General features: G+C 35.4%; 1 protein-coding gene across 5 annotated transcripts; it reads right to left on the reverse strand.

Annotated features, from left to right (window-relative positions):
* Positions 1–2,149: 2,149 nt before the first annotated feature.
* Positions 2,150–13,832, reverse strand: LOC117327523. Of its 5 annotated transcripts, XR_004532666.1 has the most exons (8): positions 13,661–13,791; positions 11,664–11,799; positions 10,843–10,944; positions 9,724–9,872; positions 8,595–8,689; positions 6,478–6,600; positions 5,352–5,513; positions 2,150–4,805 (listed from the first exon to the last, which is right to left on the reverse strand). XR_004532666.1 is itself a non-coding variant. In XM_033884560.1 (7 exons), exons 2-7 carry the CDS (start codon positions 11,727–11,729, stop codon positions 4,735–4,737), a joined length of 606 nt encoding a protein of 201 aa, XP_033740451.1. In that variant the 5' UTR covers positions 11,730–11,799; positions 13,743–13,832; the 3' UTR covers positions 2,150–4,734. The 5 variants fall into 5 exon arrangements, 4 of the variants coding, with proteins under 4 accessions (XP_033740451.1, XP_033740449.1, XP_033740450.1 ...); XM_033884560.1 differs by lacking the exon at positions 5,352–5,513 and having other exon boundaries at positions 13,743–13,832; XM_033884558.1 differs by lacking the exon at positions 5,352–5,513 and having other exon boundaries at positions 13,661–13,790.
* Positions 13,833–15,625: the final 1,793 nt, after the last annotated feature.

Consider the following 15,625-nt stretch of genomic DNA (forward strand, 5'->3'; position numbering starts at 1 on the left):
ATTTCTGAGAAAGTACTGAAGGGATCTTTCTCAAATTTCATATGTAGGTTTCCCTTGGTGCCTAGTTATGCATATTGCGTTTTGAGACCAATCAGAAAACAACATGGCCGACAGGCAGCCATCTTGGATTTTGACCATTGAAGTTTGTTATCGCTATTTCTGAGAAGTACTGAAGGGATCTTTCTCAAATTTCATATGTAGGTTCCCCTTAGTGCCTAGTTATGCATATTGCATTTTGGGACTGATCGGAAAACAACATGGCCGACAGGCAGCCATCTTGGATTTTGACCATTGAAGTTTGTTATCGCTATTTCTGAGAAAGTACTGAAGGGATCTTTCTCAAATTTCATATGTAGGTTCCCCTTAGTGCTTAGTTATGCATATTGCATTTTGGGACCGATTGGAAAACAACATGGCCGACAGGCAGCCATCTTGGATTTTGACCATTGAAGTTTGTTATCACTATTTCTGAGAAAGTACTGAAGGGATCTTTCTCAAATTTCATATGTTGGTTTCCCTTGGTGCCTAGTTATGCATATTGCATTTTGGGACCGATCGGTAAACAACATGGCCGACAGGCAGCCATCTTGGATTTTGACCATTGAAGTTTGTTATCGCTATTTCTGAGAAAGTACTGAAGGGATCTTTCTCAAATTTCATATGTAGGTTCCCCTTGGTGCCTTGTTATGCATATTGTATTTTGGGACCGATCGGAAAACAACATGGCCGACAGGCAGCCATCTTGGATTTTGACCATTGAAGTTTGTAATCGCTATTTCTGAGAAAGAACTGAAGAGATCTTTCTCAAATTTCATATGTGGGTTTCCCTTGGTGCATAGTTATGCATATTGCATTTTTGGACCGATCGGAAAACAACATGACCGACAGGCGGCCATCTTGGATTTTGACCATTGAAGTTTGTTATCGCTATTTCTGAGAGCGTACTGAAGGGATCTTTCTCAAATTTCATATGTAGGTTTCCCTTGGTGCTTAGTTATGCATATTGCATTTTGGGACTGATCGGTAAACAACATGGCCGACAGGCAGCCATCTTGGATTTTGACAATTGAAGTTTGTTATCGCTATTTCTGAGAAAGTACTGAAGGGATCTTTCTCAAATTTCATATGTAGGTTCCCCTTGGTGCCTAGTTATGCATATTGCATTTTGAGACTAATCAGAAAACAACATGGCCGACAGGTAGCCATCTTGGAATTTCGAAAATTGAAACTGGTTATCGCTATTTCTAAGAAACTAATGAAGGGATCTTCCTGAAATTTCATATGTAGGTTCCCCCAGGTGCCTATAGTTATGCATATTGCATTTTGAGACCAATCGGAAAACAACATGGCCGACAGGCAGCCATCTTGGATTTTGACAATTGAAGTTTGTTATCGCTATTTCTCAGAAAGTACTGAAGGAATCTTTCTCAAATTCCATATATATGTTCCCCTTGGTGCCTAAATCTTAAATTTTATATATAGGTTTCCCTTGTTTGAAAAGTACTAGAGGTTTCTTCTGAATTTACACAGATTAGTAAGACTTAGAAGAAGAGAAAAGTAGAGAAAAGATCAATCTGACATGGAACCTATGAAGAACATTCAATGGTGGGCGCCAAGATCCCTCTGGGATCTCTTGTTATTTCTTAGTGTCTCTTATTCATTTGAAAGCAACCAGAACCTACATTTGTAATCCAAGAAAAATCCATCAAGAACTTTCTGAGAAATCATAACTTACAGTATAAAATGATTAAGAGAAAAGGAAGAAAGATGAGAAAAGATTATTCAATGATGCGTGCCAAGACATCTGGGATCTCATGTCATTATTCAGTGTGATGTGTTGAGCAAACTGGTCATTTATATACATGTACCTGTATATAAAACTTGGTATTCACAGTTACAATAATGGACAATAATGCACAGGTATATTTTCTTTAAGTCAGCCCACACACAGCTCCATTCCCCTGCTGGTAGGTGTCAGCTGTAACTTTGACTCTAAAAACCATGATAACAGTCCTTTATAAATGTTTAATACATTGGCTCTGGGAATGAAACCATCAGAAAAATTTCGGTTTCATCTCTTTATCTCTTTATTCCCTTCAACTTTTACTGGTAGTTGTCATGTCAATTGCTATTAAACTTAATCTGACAAATTATTGAGTTCTATAAAAAGACAGTATCTAGACTGGCATCAGCGACGATGAGTTGAACAAAGATAACTGAAAAAATTATAAGTCTGCTATAAAAACAGCATTCATTATAACCACTTTATTACTACATTGTATATACATTTTTATCATAAAATACTTCACAACATCTGTACTAGAAGCTGTAATGCTGTCAGCTGTTTTTGTCAGTTCAAGATGTCTCAAATGTCAATAATAAAAAAGTCTTATTATGTGTATTGCAAATAAGCACACCAGCTATACAAGAATTACATGTTATTATATACATGTATCTCAACTGTCTTGCTTTGTCACTATATCATATACATGTACATGTAGCAAGTTTTAAGTTAACTCCAAAATTCACTAAAATTTCAGTAATTTTTCAAAAAAGAAAAAAAAAAGAATAAAAATCTCCACTTGACATTATGGAAGTTATTGGCACCTTATATATATTATAGACATGTATAAATATTGATGCATTTCAAAACAGATATCAAATTTGCAAAATCACTGATTCTATTGTTATTCACATAAATACAAATGTAAGTCATTTTAATTTTACCCAAAAAACTGTCTGAAAAGTGAGAAGAAAATACAAAGGATTTCTTATAGAAATCATTCAATTGACTTAAATCTAATTTGTAAATGAATGGAAGAAGCATTCAAGATACAGCAAAAAATTCAAATTCAGTACAATGACATGCAATATACTACAACACAATACAACTTTATTCCCGAGAAAGTCTTGCTTCGTAACTCTGTCGCAGACAAGACTAATTATTTTTTCTTCATTTTTGTGTCACTGTGACAAAGGAGCAGAATCGAAGTGCAACTCAATAAGTGATAATGTACAAGGTGGATTTGACACTGACTTACTCAAAACAGACTTGGAATTTTGTACACACCTTTAAGAAACGAAATTGTTCTTTAACATACAGCAGGTTTTTGGATTAAGCTTATTCAAATGTGTTTTCCTTGACTTTTTTTTTAATTAGTTATTTTTTATAGCATGTCAAAGGTGGGATGAAAAGATAATACATGCAAAATTCAATGCAATTGTATTGCACTAGTATTGGAACCAATGGAAACATGCCAGACCATTTCTGGTAAAAGATATTCAAACATGCATTCTAACATCAAGAGCTACCTAAATTGTTCACTTGAGTAAAAATGCATTGTTTATTTAGTCCGAGATAACCCAAAGTAATAGCATTTCCAAGTAATGAGGCAATACATTTACAAGTAATGAGGCAATACATTTACAAAGTCGTATTTACATATCTTCAAGCCAGGTGTCTTCAATGAGATGGAACCAGTCTCCTGGTGACATGACTGATCAGGGTTTTAAGTACATGTAATAGGTTGTACCTAAAGTCAGGTGTTGGAGAGGCATATTTTATCATCAACTTTAATAAATTTCTGCACTCAAACACATTAGAATTATTAAGAATTTTGATGACGCATGAAAATGACTTAAATGAAATTAGTGTCCAATCATCAGTCATCAATGATGATAACAGGCTCTGCCTCTTTGGCATCTTGATTAAATGATTCTTGTACACAATCCGTATCAGCATTGTCACAATCTTCCACGATGACCGAGTGTTCATGCATACAATTGTCCCCTCCACACACAGGTCCAGTACAAATGGTCTTTATGATTGGAGTAGAATTTTGTGTAATGCCAGATGCTGTTACCGAACACTCTGTAGATAGTCCTGGTTCAACTTTTACAAAGCACTGCCCACAAGATTCATCTTCTGCAATGTCAATTTCTATTTTAGGAGTGACTAACTCTAGGGAATTGTCCATAGGAGTTTCATCTGTGTCGGTCTGCACTTTGTACAGACACATAGGAACAGGGCCAAAGTTACTTCTGATAGGTTGTCTTTGAATAGGATCTGGGGTCTGTGGTCCCTGGAGAGTTTCAGGGCCTGGGGTGTGTTGGGACCACTCCTCTCCTGTATTTATGTTTTTTACCTCTACCCCAATGTATTTCTCAACAACCTCACTAGATTGTTGTATTTTGTTATTCAGAACACATTTAATATCATCAGATAAGGTTTGTATGTTCCCCATACTAAGCCTGAACCTGGAAGGCGAGGTTGTTGGTTGAGGAGACAACAAAGGTGGGCTGGGTGAGTGCAAACTGACTGACGGAGAAACAGATTTACAGAGTCGTGATTTTGTTTTAGTCCTTTTACTTGGCGATTCAAGAGCAGAATTGGTTTCGTCATCTGACTCCTTAACTATGCGTGGTCTGCCTCGCTTCTTGGTCCCTATCTTTTGATTTTGGCTTTTGTCTTCTGGACAATGAGCTGTTTTTTTTGTCTTTACACTGTCAGACTTTGACAATATTTGAGCAGCTGCCATTTTGTTTATATTTTCATAAATCTCTTCCCTGGTAGGAGGCCTAGACTTATCTTCAGGTGATGCATCTTTTCGAGGCCTTTTAACTGTCCCAACACATTTGCTGTCAGATTTTACTTGTTTCTTCACATTTACAGGTCTACCGTCATGTTTTTCTTGTGCCCTGGTTACAATGGACCTTTCAGAAGTCAACTTCTGGTCAAGCTTTGAAATATGTCCTAGTAACAGGTTTTGGATGTTGAATCTTCTCCTGTTCATCCAAGTGGAACCCTGAAAATAGAATGATATCATTTTTTAATGGTATTATTTTTTAAACAATGTTTCAATCAAATGCTTTTTCAACAAATATTAGGCCTACAAGTTTTCATTATAGATTATTTGGAATGACATATTGTAGCAAAATTGTTAGTGCATCATTGAATGAGTTAAAACAATTATAAATGAACACATTATTGAATTGCATGCAGTGATCACAATACATGTAATAAATTTACACATTATTGACTTGTATGTGGTTTAGCAAATGTTCGAGAAAATATAGTCAGAATTTTGATGATCTTACTATTATATAGATACATCAGAACTTCTTACATACAGAAATCATACAATTTTTCTGACCCATCCTCATTGTCAGCGTTTAAACAACATTTGCCCCAAATAAAAGGTATTAAAAAAGTAAGATAGTATTTTATTAGCTTACATGCAGTATATATTTTACTCGCTGATAACCATTCACTAAATATAATCGCTCCACATATTTTGCCATCTAATGTTTAGAGAATTTCAGAGCAACCACCATAGCTAATAAAATATTACCTTGCCTTTTAATTGATGTATTCCTTTTATGTTTCATGTTGATTGGAATAAGGGGAATGTTCAATCTTTAACCTGAGGGTGGTTCGGAAAAATGTTAGTATTTTCTATTGGTCCAGTTCTGATGTTAATCGCTGCAAGACATCTTCAAAGGGGCATTCCTTTCTTCAAACAGCAAATGACTTTTACATTAATTTACCAGATTTATAAATAAAACAAGCGTACACACATATTTTACGACTAAATGTGATGGAATAAATATCATATTTGTACAGAAATTCTGCAGCTGTGCATCCACACAGGAATATTTGGCCACACCTCTTCTCTTTATTTAGATATCATGTGACACCACAGAGAACCGTGATTTTGTCTGCAAGGTAGAAAGCGTAACTTTAAGCATAAATTCATTATGAACCTATCAGGCTGTCGAGTCGAGTATCCCGCAGAATTTTCCAGAAGTAATGTGAATTCCTCCTTCGACTCGACCGACATGGCCTCCTTCGCTCTCTTCTATCTGTCCATCTAGTTGCTGATATTTATACGACTTTTTATGACATTCGCCGTCTTGTGTCCTTATTTTTTCACGATTTCGATGTCAGTGATCCATTAACTAGTTGCTACGTTGGAGAGCTGCTACTCCATTTTTGTACGTGAACTTGTCTGCTCTTGCTGGTATTGATAGTTGTTAGCAGCAATTAATTTTCGCACTTCCGGTCAAAGTTACATTTTCAAAAACTTATATTCCTTGGAACTTTGGGTTATCTTTGGAATTTGAGTGTTGTATTACGGTCAAGTTAATATCTTTATTAGTTGAGAAAAATAAAAGATTGACGTTTACTTTTATGTTTAGAGCATTAATTCATTTCACTGACAGAATGCCTCTTTAAATGCAATATTAACATCAGAACCCTTCAGATAAGAGAAGATACTGTATAGAATTTAGACAAAAATTAGTGTAATGTACTGCATATTAGAGCATTAAGTTATAGCTATAACTTTCTTATCAGATCATAACTAGATTCCTAGTTCAAGTTACAGAAACATTTTCTTTGTATCAGATATCTTCTTTGGTGGAGGAAAACTAAAACATTTTTGTTGAGCATAACACAAATAAATAACAATAACCCACCATTTCTTCCCTTTCTTTTTGTTTCAAAGGAGTTGAACCAGTCCAATAATTCATCAGCGTCCTTCTGATTTAAGCACATATTTGAGAGAAGCTTCAGGATTTCCTCCTTGGCTGACATCAGATCTGATAAAAGACATTAAACAAGAGATGTCAAAGTACAGAGCAGCTCCTCTATTGCATTTTCTTTCTTGTTGCAGCACATATCAGCCCCTGCACCAAATATTGTCGCCCAAGTAAACAGTTAATCATATCATAGACAATTTCCAAACATGCATAACAAGGCACATGGGGGAACCTACATATGAAATTTCAGGAAGATCCCTTCATTAGTTTCTTAGAAATAGCGATAACCAGTTTCAATTTTCGAAATCCAAGATGGTTGCCTGTCGGCCATGTTGTTTTCTGAATAGTCTCAAAATACAATATGCATAACTACGCACCAAGGGGAACCTACATATGAAATTTCAGGAAGATCCCTTCAGTGCTTTCTGAGAATTAGCGATAACAAACTTCAATTGTCAAAATCCAAGATGGCTGCCTGACGGCCATGTTGTTTTCTGATTGGTCTCAAAATGCAATATGCATAACTAAGCGCCAAGGGGAACCTACATATGACATTGGAGAAAGATCCCTTCAGTACTTTCTCAGAAATAGCGATAACAAACTTTAATGGTCAAAATCCAAGATGGCTGCCTGTCGGCCATGTTGTTTTCCGATCGGTCCCAAAATGCAATATGCATAACTAGGCACCAAGGGAAACCCACGTATGAAATTTGAGAAATATCCCTTCAGTACTTTCTCAGAAATAGCAATAACAAACTTCAATGGTCAAAATCCAAGATGGCTGCCTGTCGGCCATGTTGCTTTCTGATTGGTCCTAAAATGCAATATGCATAACTAAGCACCAAGGGGAACCTACATATGAAATTTGAGAAAGATCCCTTCAGTACTTTCTCAGAAATAGCGATAACAAACTTCAATGGTCAAAATCCAAGATGGCTGCCTGTCGGCCATGTTGTTTTCCGATCGGTCCCAAAATGCAATATGCATAACTAGGCACCAAGGGGAACCTACAGATGAAATTTGAGAAAGATCCCTTCAGTACTTTCTCAGAAATAGCGATAACAAACTTCAATGGTCAAAATCCAAGATGGCTGCCTGTCGGCCATGTTGTTTTCCGATTGGTCCTAAAATGCAATATGCATAACTAAGCACCAAGGGGAACCTACATATGAAATTTGAGAAAGATCCCTTCAGTACTTTCTCAGAAATAGCGATAACAAACTTCAATGGTCAAAATCCAAGATGGCTGCCTGTCGGCCATGTTGTTTTCCGATCGGTCCCAAAATGCAATATGCATAACTAGGCACCAAGGGGAACCTACATATGAAATTTGAGAAAGATCCCTTCAGCACTTTCTGAGGATTAGCGATAACAAGAATTGTTTACGGACGGACGGACGGACGGACGGACGGAGGGAGGGACGGACGGACGGACGGACGACGGACCACGGACGCAGGGCGATTTGAATAGCCCACCATCTGATGAAAAAAAGGTGATAGCTATAAACATCCTTTTTTATTTCCCTTCTTCACTCTGCTAAATCAATCATATATCCCAAACGACCCAGATCCCAAATACCAATACAATCATACACATATTTAGTGATCTATAAGAAGATTTGAATACTTGTAACAAACCTTGAACCTGATAATGCTGGCACTGATGCTAGGGCAATTCCAGAAGCCCAGATTATTTGAATAAGCAGGCTAACAATCTAACTAGCACCTGCACCTGTACATGTAATGCCAAAGGAAATGAAAATCTACAAATCTATACTAACATTACTGGAATTTTCAGTGTTTGGTTCTTGGTTCAAGGTTGTTTTAACAGTAAACAATTGCATACTATGACTTAAAATATTGGTGAAAACATCCAGGACATCTGTGTTCAGATGCACCTGGTGATAAGTTTTCAGGTTTGTATACTATGTTTATGTCCATATATCAAAGTGGAGTTTATGACCAGGTGAGCTAATAACTAAACCATACTAAACGAACTACCTATCCCATCAATCTGGAAACAAATTGTTCTTTAAACTGATTACGTTGATTTACCTCTGATGACAGTTGGAGTGACAGATTTAGGAGGCTGTGTTGGTTTCACTGTTACAGGTGCCTGAGACTCTGTCATCACCTTCCCTTTATCCAACCTACAAAAAGACACCGGTATTATTGAGAAATCTGCAGTTATTTGAAAAAAAAAGTGAAATATTACCATTTTTGATTTTGTGTGTGTGTCTTTAGGTTTGGTTTTAACGTCCTACCAACACCCAAGGTCACCAAAGGATGACCTCTCCTGTACAGCTGTGCAAGATACATGCATATGGTGAGTGTGTGTTCTGGGGCTTGCAGTATTTTTGTCTCCTTGTGATAGCTCAAAAAAAAGTTCACTTTAAAGTGCTACCTCACTGAAGCACACTGCTGAAGACATGGAGAACCAGTCATCCCACTCCCAAAATGCTGACCGCTAAGCAGGAGTAAAAACTACCATTTTTGAGACTCTGGTATGCCTCGGCTAGGGGACAGAGGCTTATATAATTAGGTATCAAATATTCAACATTTTATTGAAAATTACTGTACACATATTTCAATATAACATGTTAACAAATTTGATATCTTACCTACATGTAGCTAAAACATACTCTTCCCCTATGCTATTCATCATTCTCAGATGAATTACAGAAAATTGTTACATCAAATAATCAACAAGTAATCCAAATTGCAACACAATTCTTTACACAAAAATCAAAGTGAGAGAGGTGATCATGTGTGGTGTAACGATGCATCAATGTATTGGATCACAGAGAGGTGCATCGTTTATCCTTGATTTCATGATTTGCATCGTGATACTTGAAAATGTGTAGTTATCTCTCTTGACCAACGTTAGCTTACGTTTTGTAGTAAACAACATGGCTGACAAGGCCGTTCTAGTGGCTTATAAAACTGCCTGTTGGAGTTCTTCAAATCCAAATTATCTAAATTCAAGAACCCTTTGTGGGACTTTAATATTCCGGAAATACCACAAACAAAACATGACTACTGTACGATGGAATATCAGATATCTGAAAGGTCATCAGCTTCTCATATATATCGTGATACATATTGTATCGTAACCCCTGTATTGCGATACGAATCGTATTGCGACCCGCCTTGAGATACACAGCTCTAGTGACCATGTGTTTACCTTGCCTGGAGATGGTCCATTATCACTGGTAGTTTGGACAGGACTCTGGCTACACTACTGTAGTCAGACTTGGTCAGGTAGAACAACATGGGGTAGAAGTCCGGCTTCACTGCTCTTATCTCCTTCACTGCATCATAGTTGATCAGCAGCTATCAGGAAAGTAAACTTCTTTATTGTTGTTGTCGGTTCCTTACAAATATTTTGAATACAAGTATGTTTTTTTTTTTGAGGTACAGTTGTGAATTTATGTGGTTAGCCGTCTTCTCTAAGCGAGGTGTCATCTCTGATCATCCGAAAGGTGATGTTTGGTCATATCATGACCACAATCAGTGTAGTCTACACCTGGTCAAGCCTGATTTTAGGACTTGTTTGGTACTGCTCTGGTATGATCATAGACTACACACGCCATTGTCGACATAGCAAAATTGCTATAAACTGTGTTATATATATTCAGTCAATCTTTCACAACATAACTTAAAATTAGATTAAAAAAAGTTTTAAATCAGCTTTAAATCTAATTTTTCAGGACTGGTTGATGGGCTGCAGACTTTTCTGTATTCTACAAAACATCGGCACTAAATGCCTAGGTGTTAAATCTCCTCAGTGTTACCGTAGACTGTTTTAATTTAGTTTACAGCTGTGCTCTACAGTAAACATCGGAGGTCAGCTGAATTTATATATACTTTATTTGTAGTGAAAAATGATCAAAGTTTATATTAATGATCCTTTTTAAAGGAAGAGTACCAAAATTCAATGATATCAATATGCCTCTTGTAACAATATATTGTGTTTGGATCACTAATATCATTATAGATATATACAGTATGTAGTATAGATATCATTTTATCAGAGCCATCTCAAAATTTCATCAGCTAATGCCTATTTCAAAATTAAACGACTACCACTGTATTTCCATGCCATAACATCTCAATACATTACAATTTTAGTGTACATGTACATGTATTGAGTAAGCTTTTCTTGGTCACTTCAAAAAATTATGTAAACTAGCTATAAAGATTGTGCAATCACTGGAATATAATCAGATTAAATCATTCATTTATAATTGAATTTTAGTCATTTGAAATGATTCAGGTGAACATCAAAATATAATAAGTTTACCTCCAGTGTAGAATCAAGGGGCCAGTGAGTACCAGGATAGACCTGAGGCTTTACATCGGAATCCGAGTCCGAATCATTTTGATGAGATTTAGATGATGTTGCCTGAAACATACACCAAGACATGATAAAAGTAAAAAAAAAAGGCACATACATTATATGCTGACACAATATCAAAATGTTACTTTCTACACAAACAATGTATGTGTTAAATACTTCAAGCTTTCAATATGTTACTTCCTGCATAAACAATGTATATGTGTTTCAAAAATGTGTCGAAATGTTTAAAAACTGACTGGTTCCATTGAAAAGCTATCAAAATATGACTTTCTACACAAAGCAAGTCATAATTTGACAAAGGGACCGGTTAGTCTTGAGTTGGTCTTGAAATGTTACAACACATTTTAAAACACGCATATCTTATTAAAGATATAAATAAAAGCTGACACTATTTTATCATCAAGATTTTGAACAACTGAAAACATTTTATGTTAAGAACTTTAATTTCATTTCAAGATGTTTATAAACTGTAATTTAGAAAACTTAGCAGGCGAGATATTACACTGACCACAGTAACTGGATATATTGCAATATGATTTAATTCACTTAAATGTATTTCAAAATAATATAAGATATTATGATCAGTGGGATAGTCATTTTTATTAGCCAAAAGGCATATAGCAGTTTATTATGTAACCTTAAGTCATATTCGTAATAATTATTTTTAATTTTTGTAAAACACTAAAACACGCCTTAGAGATACCTTGGAGATGTTCCTATATAGGCTGATCATTATCTTTCTACAAGTGCTTGGTAATATGTACCTGCTTATCTCTTTTCTTGCTGGTTTCACTGGAAGATGAAGAGTCGGAAGTTTTTGTTCTTCCCATATTGAAAGTTTGGTCAATACACCATTTCTTAATTAGGTTACCTCATCTAATTTTTTGTTTTCTTCTTGGTCTGAAAGAAAATTAGAAAAAAAACTTGATATTTTTTACAGAACAAGTAAAATGAAGTGTAACAAAGCAATACTGTCAATATCATCATATAGTCTGCATGTTTCCTATACCTACGAAAATACATTGAATGGATATGAAATATTATGACTGATCATGATGATAGTATTAAATCAAAGTATTCCAAAGCATCCAAACAGGATCTCAGCCTTACTAATTCAAAATTTTGCACTTCAAATTGAAATATTTGTATGCATATCATTATACGTATATAAATAATCTGATGAATTTGTACTTAGCAGGAGTCAACATTAAGGCTCGTCCGCTTGTCCGGTACCAGACTAAATTGCTGTCGGACAAGTGAATGTATTAAAACACTTGTCCGACGGAACAAGCAACAAATATTGTCTTCGTGTTGTTTATTTATATTCTGAAATAAACATTCACAAAACTTCACCTTAAATTTGGAACACTATGCAGATGATAACTAAACTTTCCATGTTTTTTGAAAATATTCAATCAGCCCCATTGGTGTCTTTGAATTGAATATGCGTATTGGAAAAAAAGGGAATACGAATAAAAGCGTACAAGGAAATTGTAAGTGAATTTGAAGGACTAAAGTGGCAACAGATGCTGATACTATCACGCTCGCTATTTATTGCAAGATTTAGCATAAATAGTATTTCAGATATTTATGCACTATTGCATTTCTACAATTATGTTCATGTTTTAGTCAGTTTATTTCTATTCTTATAAGACTACTTTAGTTTCTGTAAATCGAAAATAGGCAGTCAGTAGCATTTTTCTTCTTCTACATTATGTGACTTGGACAAAACACCAATAAATATCAGTAATATAGTTGTCATTGCAATGTTATCGTTTTACTGCATGACATCATTAAACTTAATTGAAAATTTTCAAGTGGGACAAGTGAATATATTAATGTTACTTGTCCATTGGGACAAGTGCAGAAAAAAGTTAATGTTGACCCCTGCTTAGTATGGATTACTCATTAGATGGATTTTTTTTATCAGGAAATTAAATTGCAATATGTTCAAATGTCGTTTATGAAAACCCCCAGCAAGTTTTAGGTGTCGCTTTTGTGTTTTGTTTTTTGTAAAGGTGTTCAAAGTTCTTACAACAGCCAGGGTGAATGTCAAAGAGACACCTACAGAAGACAACAAAGCACAGAAAGACAGCACATTCAGGAAGGAAAGATTTAAGTGTTGCAATGGGAGAAGATCAAGATCTATTTTGTAATGTTGGACAATATATCACTGTATATGGCACGGTTTAAGGTATCATTCTCTGCATTAACGTACGCCAACAGTCTTCCAGATCAGACTGATTCTGGTTTTCTGTGCGGTAATTAGTATTGCCAAAAACCACCATGGCGGTGTAAGCGCTTACGTCAAGTGACTGTTAAATTGAAAGAACTGCCTGCTTCATTTAGTCACATATTTGGAAACGTTTGGGCTCCATTTAATTGAAAGTTTGAAACAGATAGTATTTATTGATAAATATATTGTGATACGTATTGTATCATGAAACAGATAGCATTTATTGATAAATATATTGTGATACGCATCGTATCATGAGACAAGTATTGTGATATGTATCCTACTGTGACGGAAGCGTATCGTTGCTGCACTACTACAGTGGGATACTGGGCGCATTATTCTTGGGCTCTCCAATGTCACCTGAACAGAGTTATACAGTTGAGTAGACGTTAAAAATTCGCGCGTCCATCCCCGGTCTCCTGTAAATATATACCTGGCTACTCAAAAAGAAAATTTTCAAAATGCAATTGTACACATAATTTCAGGACGGAAGAATTTTATCCATCGCAATAAAAATGGTAAAACCTTTGATTGAAGATGTCTACAATATGAAAAATACACCCCAGCAGCTAAAAACTTTGGATTTTGAACTTCTTAACCACTGCACCTGCGAACAATTCTCCATCTTCATTATTTCGGAACACTTCTTGTTTCTAAGTGTGAAATATGGTCCGTCACGAGGAGTTCCAAAGATAAAATTCTAATTAATAGATCAGCAGATAAATGAAATCCGGACTTAGATTTTTTTATTGATCACTCATGATCAGAGATACACACATGTGTGTTACATAAACAGCAAATTGTATACATGGCGGAACACAACAAATTCTCCCTTCCACGCCACGCCCCCAACTAGCAACCACTAACCTGACAAATCTTCTGAGTCTTTCTGTACATTTTCCTCTGTTGGCGTTCCCCATTTTTTCAATTCAATTCAAACTTTATTTATAGTCAGTACATATTAACATTAATCAAAATCAAGCAAATCAATATTACCTGTGATCAGCTATTAAAACCGACTCCAACAGTAAAAGACATACACAGATACAAAATGAAATAAATGAAAATAAATAAAAGCATCCAAGTGTATTTACCTGATTGTGAGTTTTTAAAAAAAAACCAACAAAAAACAAAAAATAAAAAATAAAAAAAAAAATAAAAAAAACGCACACACATTGTAAAATTGTTAAAAAAAATGTTTGGAAATACATTTCTTGGAGTTATCTCTTAAGATGAGGCAGTAACACTTTACAATATGGATATTAAACATTACGTATTAAGTTTATTTGGACTACAAAAAAAAATCAAAAAATCACCGTCTGATGTTGTGTGAATGTCTATATATTTTGTCTGACATGTGCTGCATTTGCATTATGCCACATACCAACTGTTTGTCAGTGATTTGAATTTTGTGAGTGATGTTGTTGTTTTGATGTGGTCTGGTAGGGCATTCCAGATTTTATGTGCTTCTGACCGAAAAGAGCGCTTGCCATATTTTGTTATCCTAACATGTGGTATATCAGTGTTGTGATATATGAATGTGTATGCTTTTTTCTGTGATATTGATTTAGTCATGTTAGTATGTTGATGTTTGTTTGTTTGTGATTTTAAATACTTCTATTGTGAAATTCCCGAGTCTCCTTGTTCTTAGTGATGGTAATTTTGAACGGGCAATTAAATACATTTTCGTAAGTATCTTTCTGTGTGTCGTATAAGGATCTGAGTGCCCGCCCTTTCCCGAATTTTTTCCATTTTGTGTTTGTTGGTTGCTCCTCAGACGAGCCATATGAGTGAACAGAAATTGAAGTTTGAAAGGATAAAAGAGTGATATATTGTGAGTTTGCCTAGTTTGTTTAGGTGTTTGCTAATGCGTTTAAGTGTGTTAAGTTGTCTTGGTGTTTTTATTTTTCAGATAGTTGCTACATGTGTTGAAATTTAGCTTGAAATCTAATGTAACCCCAAAAGTTTAACTTCTGTTGTATAGTTTTCAGTGTTGAATGAAGTGGAAGATGTCATTTATGAAATGTTAAAGAGGATGGGGCCTAAAATAGAACCTTGTGAGACTCCTAGTACTTGTGAAAGTCCCTATAGTTTGACGTTTTGTTGTCTGTTTTTAGATAGTTGGAGTCCATATTGTTTTAGTTTTAAAATTAGAAGATTTAGTGGCAGACAATCAAAAGCCTTTTAGAGATCCATAAGTATACAGTCTACACATTAATTCTGGTCAAGTGCCAGTTTCCAGTCCTCAATGACTCGTAATAATGCCGTCTGACATCCATATCCAGCTTCAGAGCAGACAGGGCGGCCGTCAGACCCTATATCTTTCCCTCCATTTTCAAAAAGAGATATTAAATATGTTAGCTACGTTAGTCTTTATTTATTAACCATATTTTCCTGTTTTTCCAAGACTATATCTACATGTACTTGATTCTGACAGCCTTTATTGGTGATAAAGGATTTGATGGTATTCCAAATGTCTGTGTTGTGTTG

This window comes from Pecten maximus, chromosome 5 (assembly GCF_902652985.1).
Source record: "Pecten maximus chromosome 5, xPecMax1.1, whole genome shotgun sequence".
NCBI classification, from domain to species: Eukaryota; Metazoa; Mollusca; class Bivalvia; order Pectinida; family Pectinidae; genus Pecten; species Pecten maximus.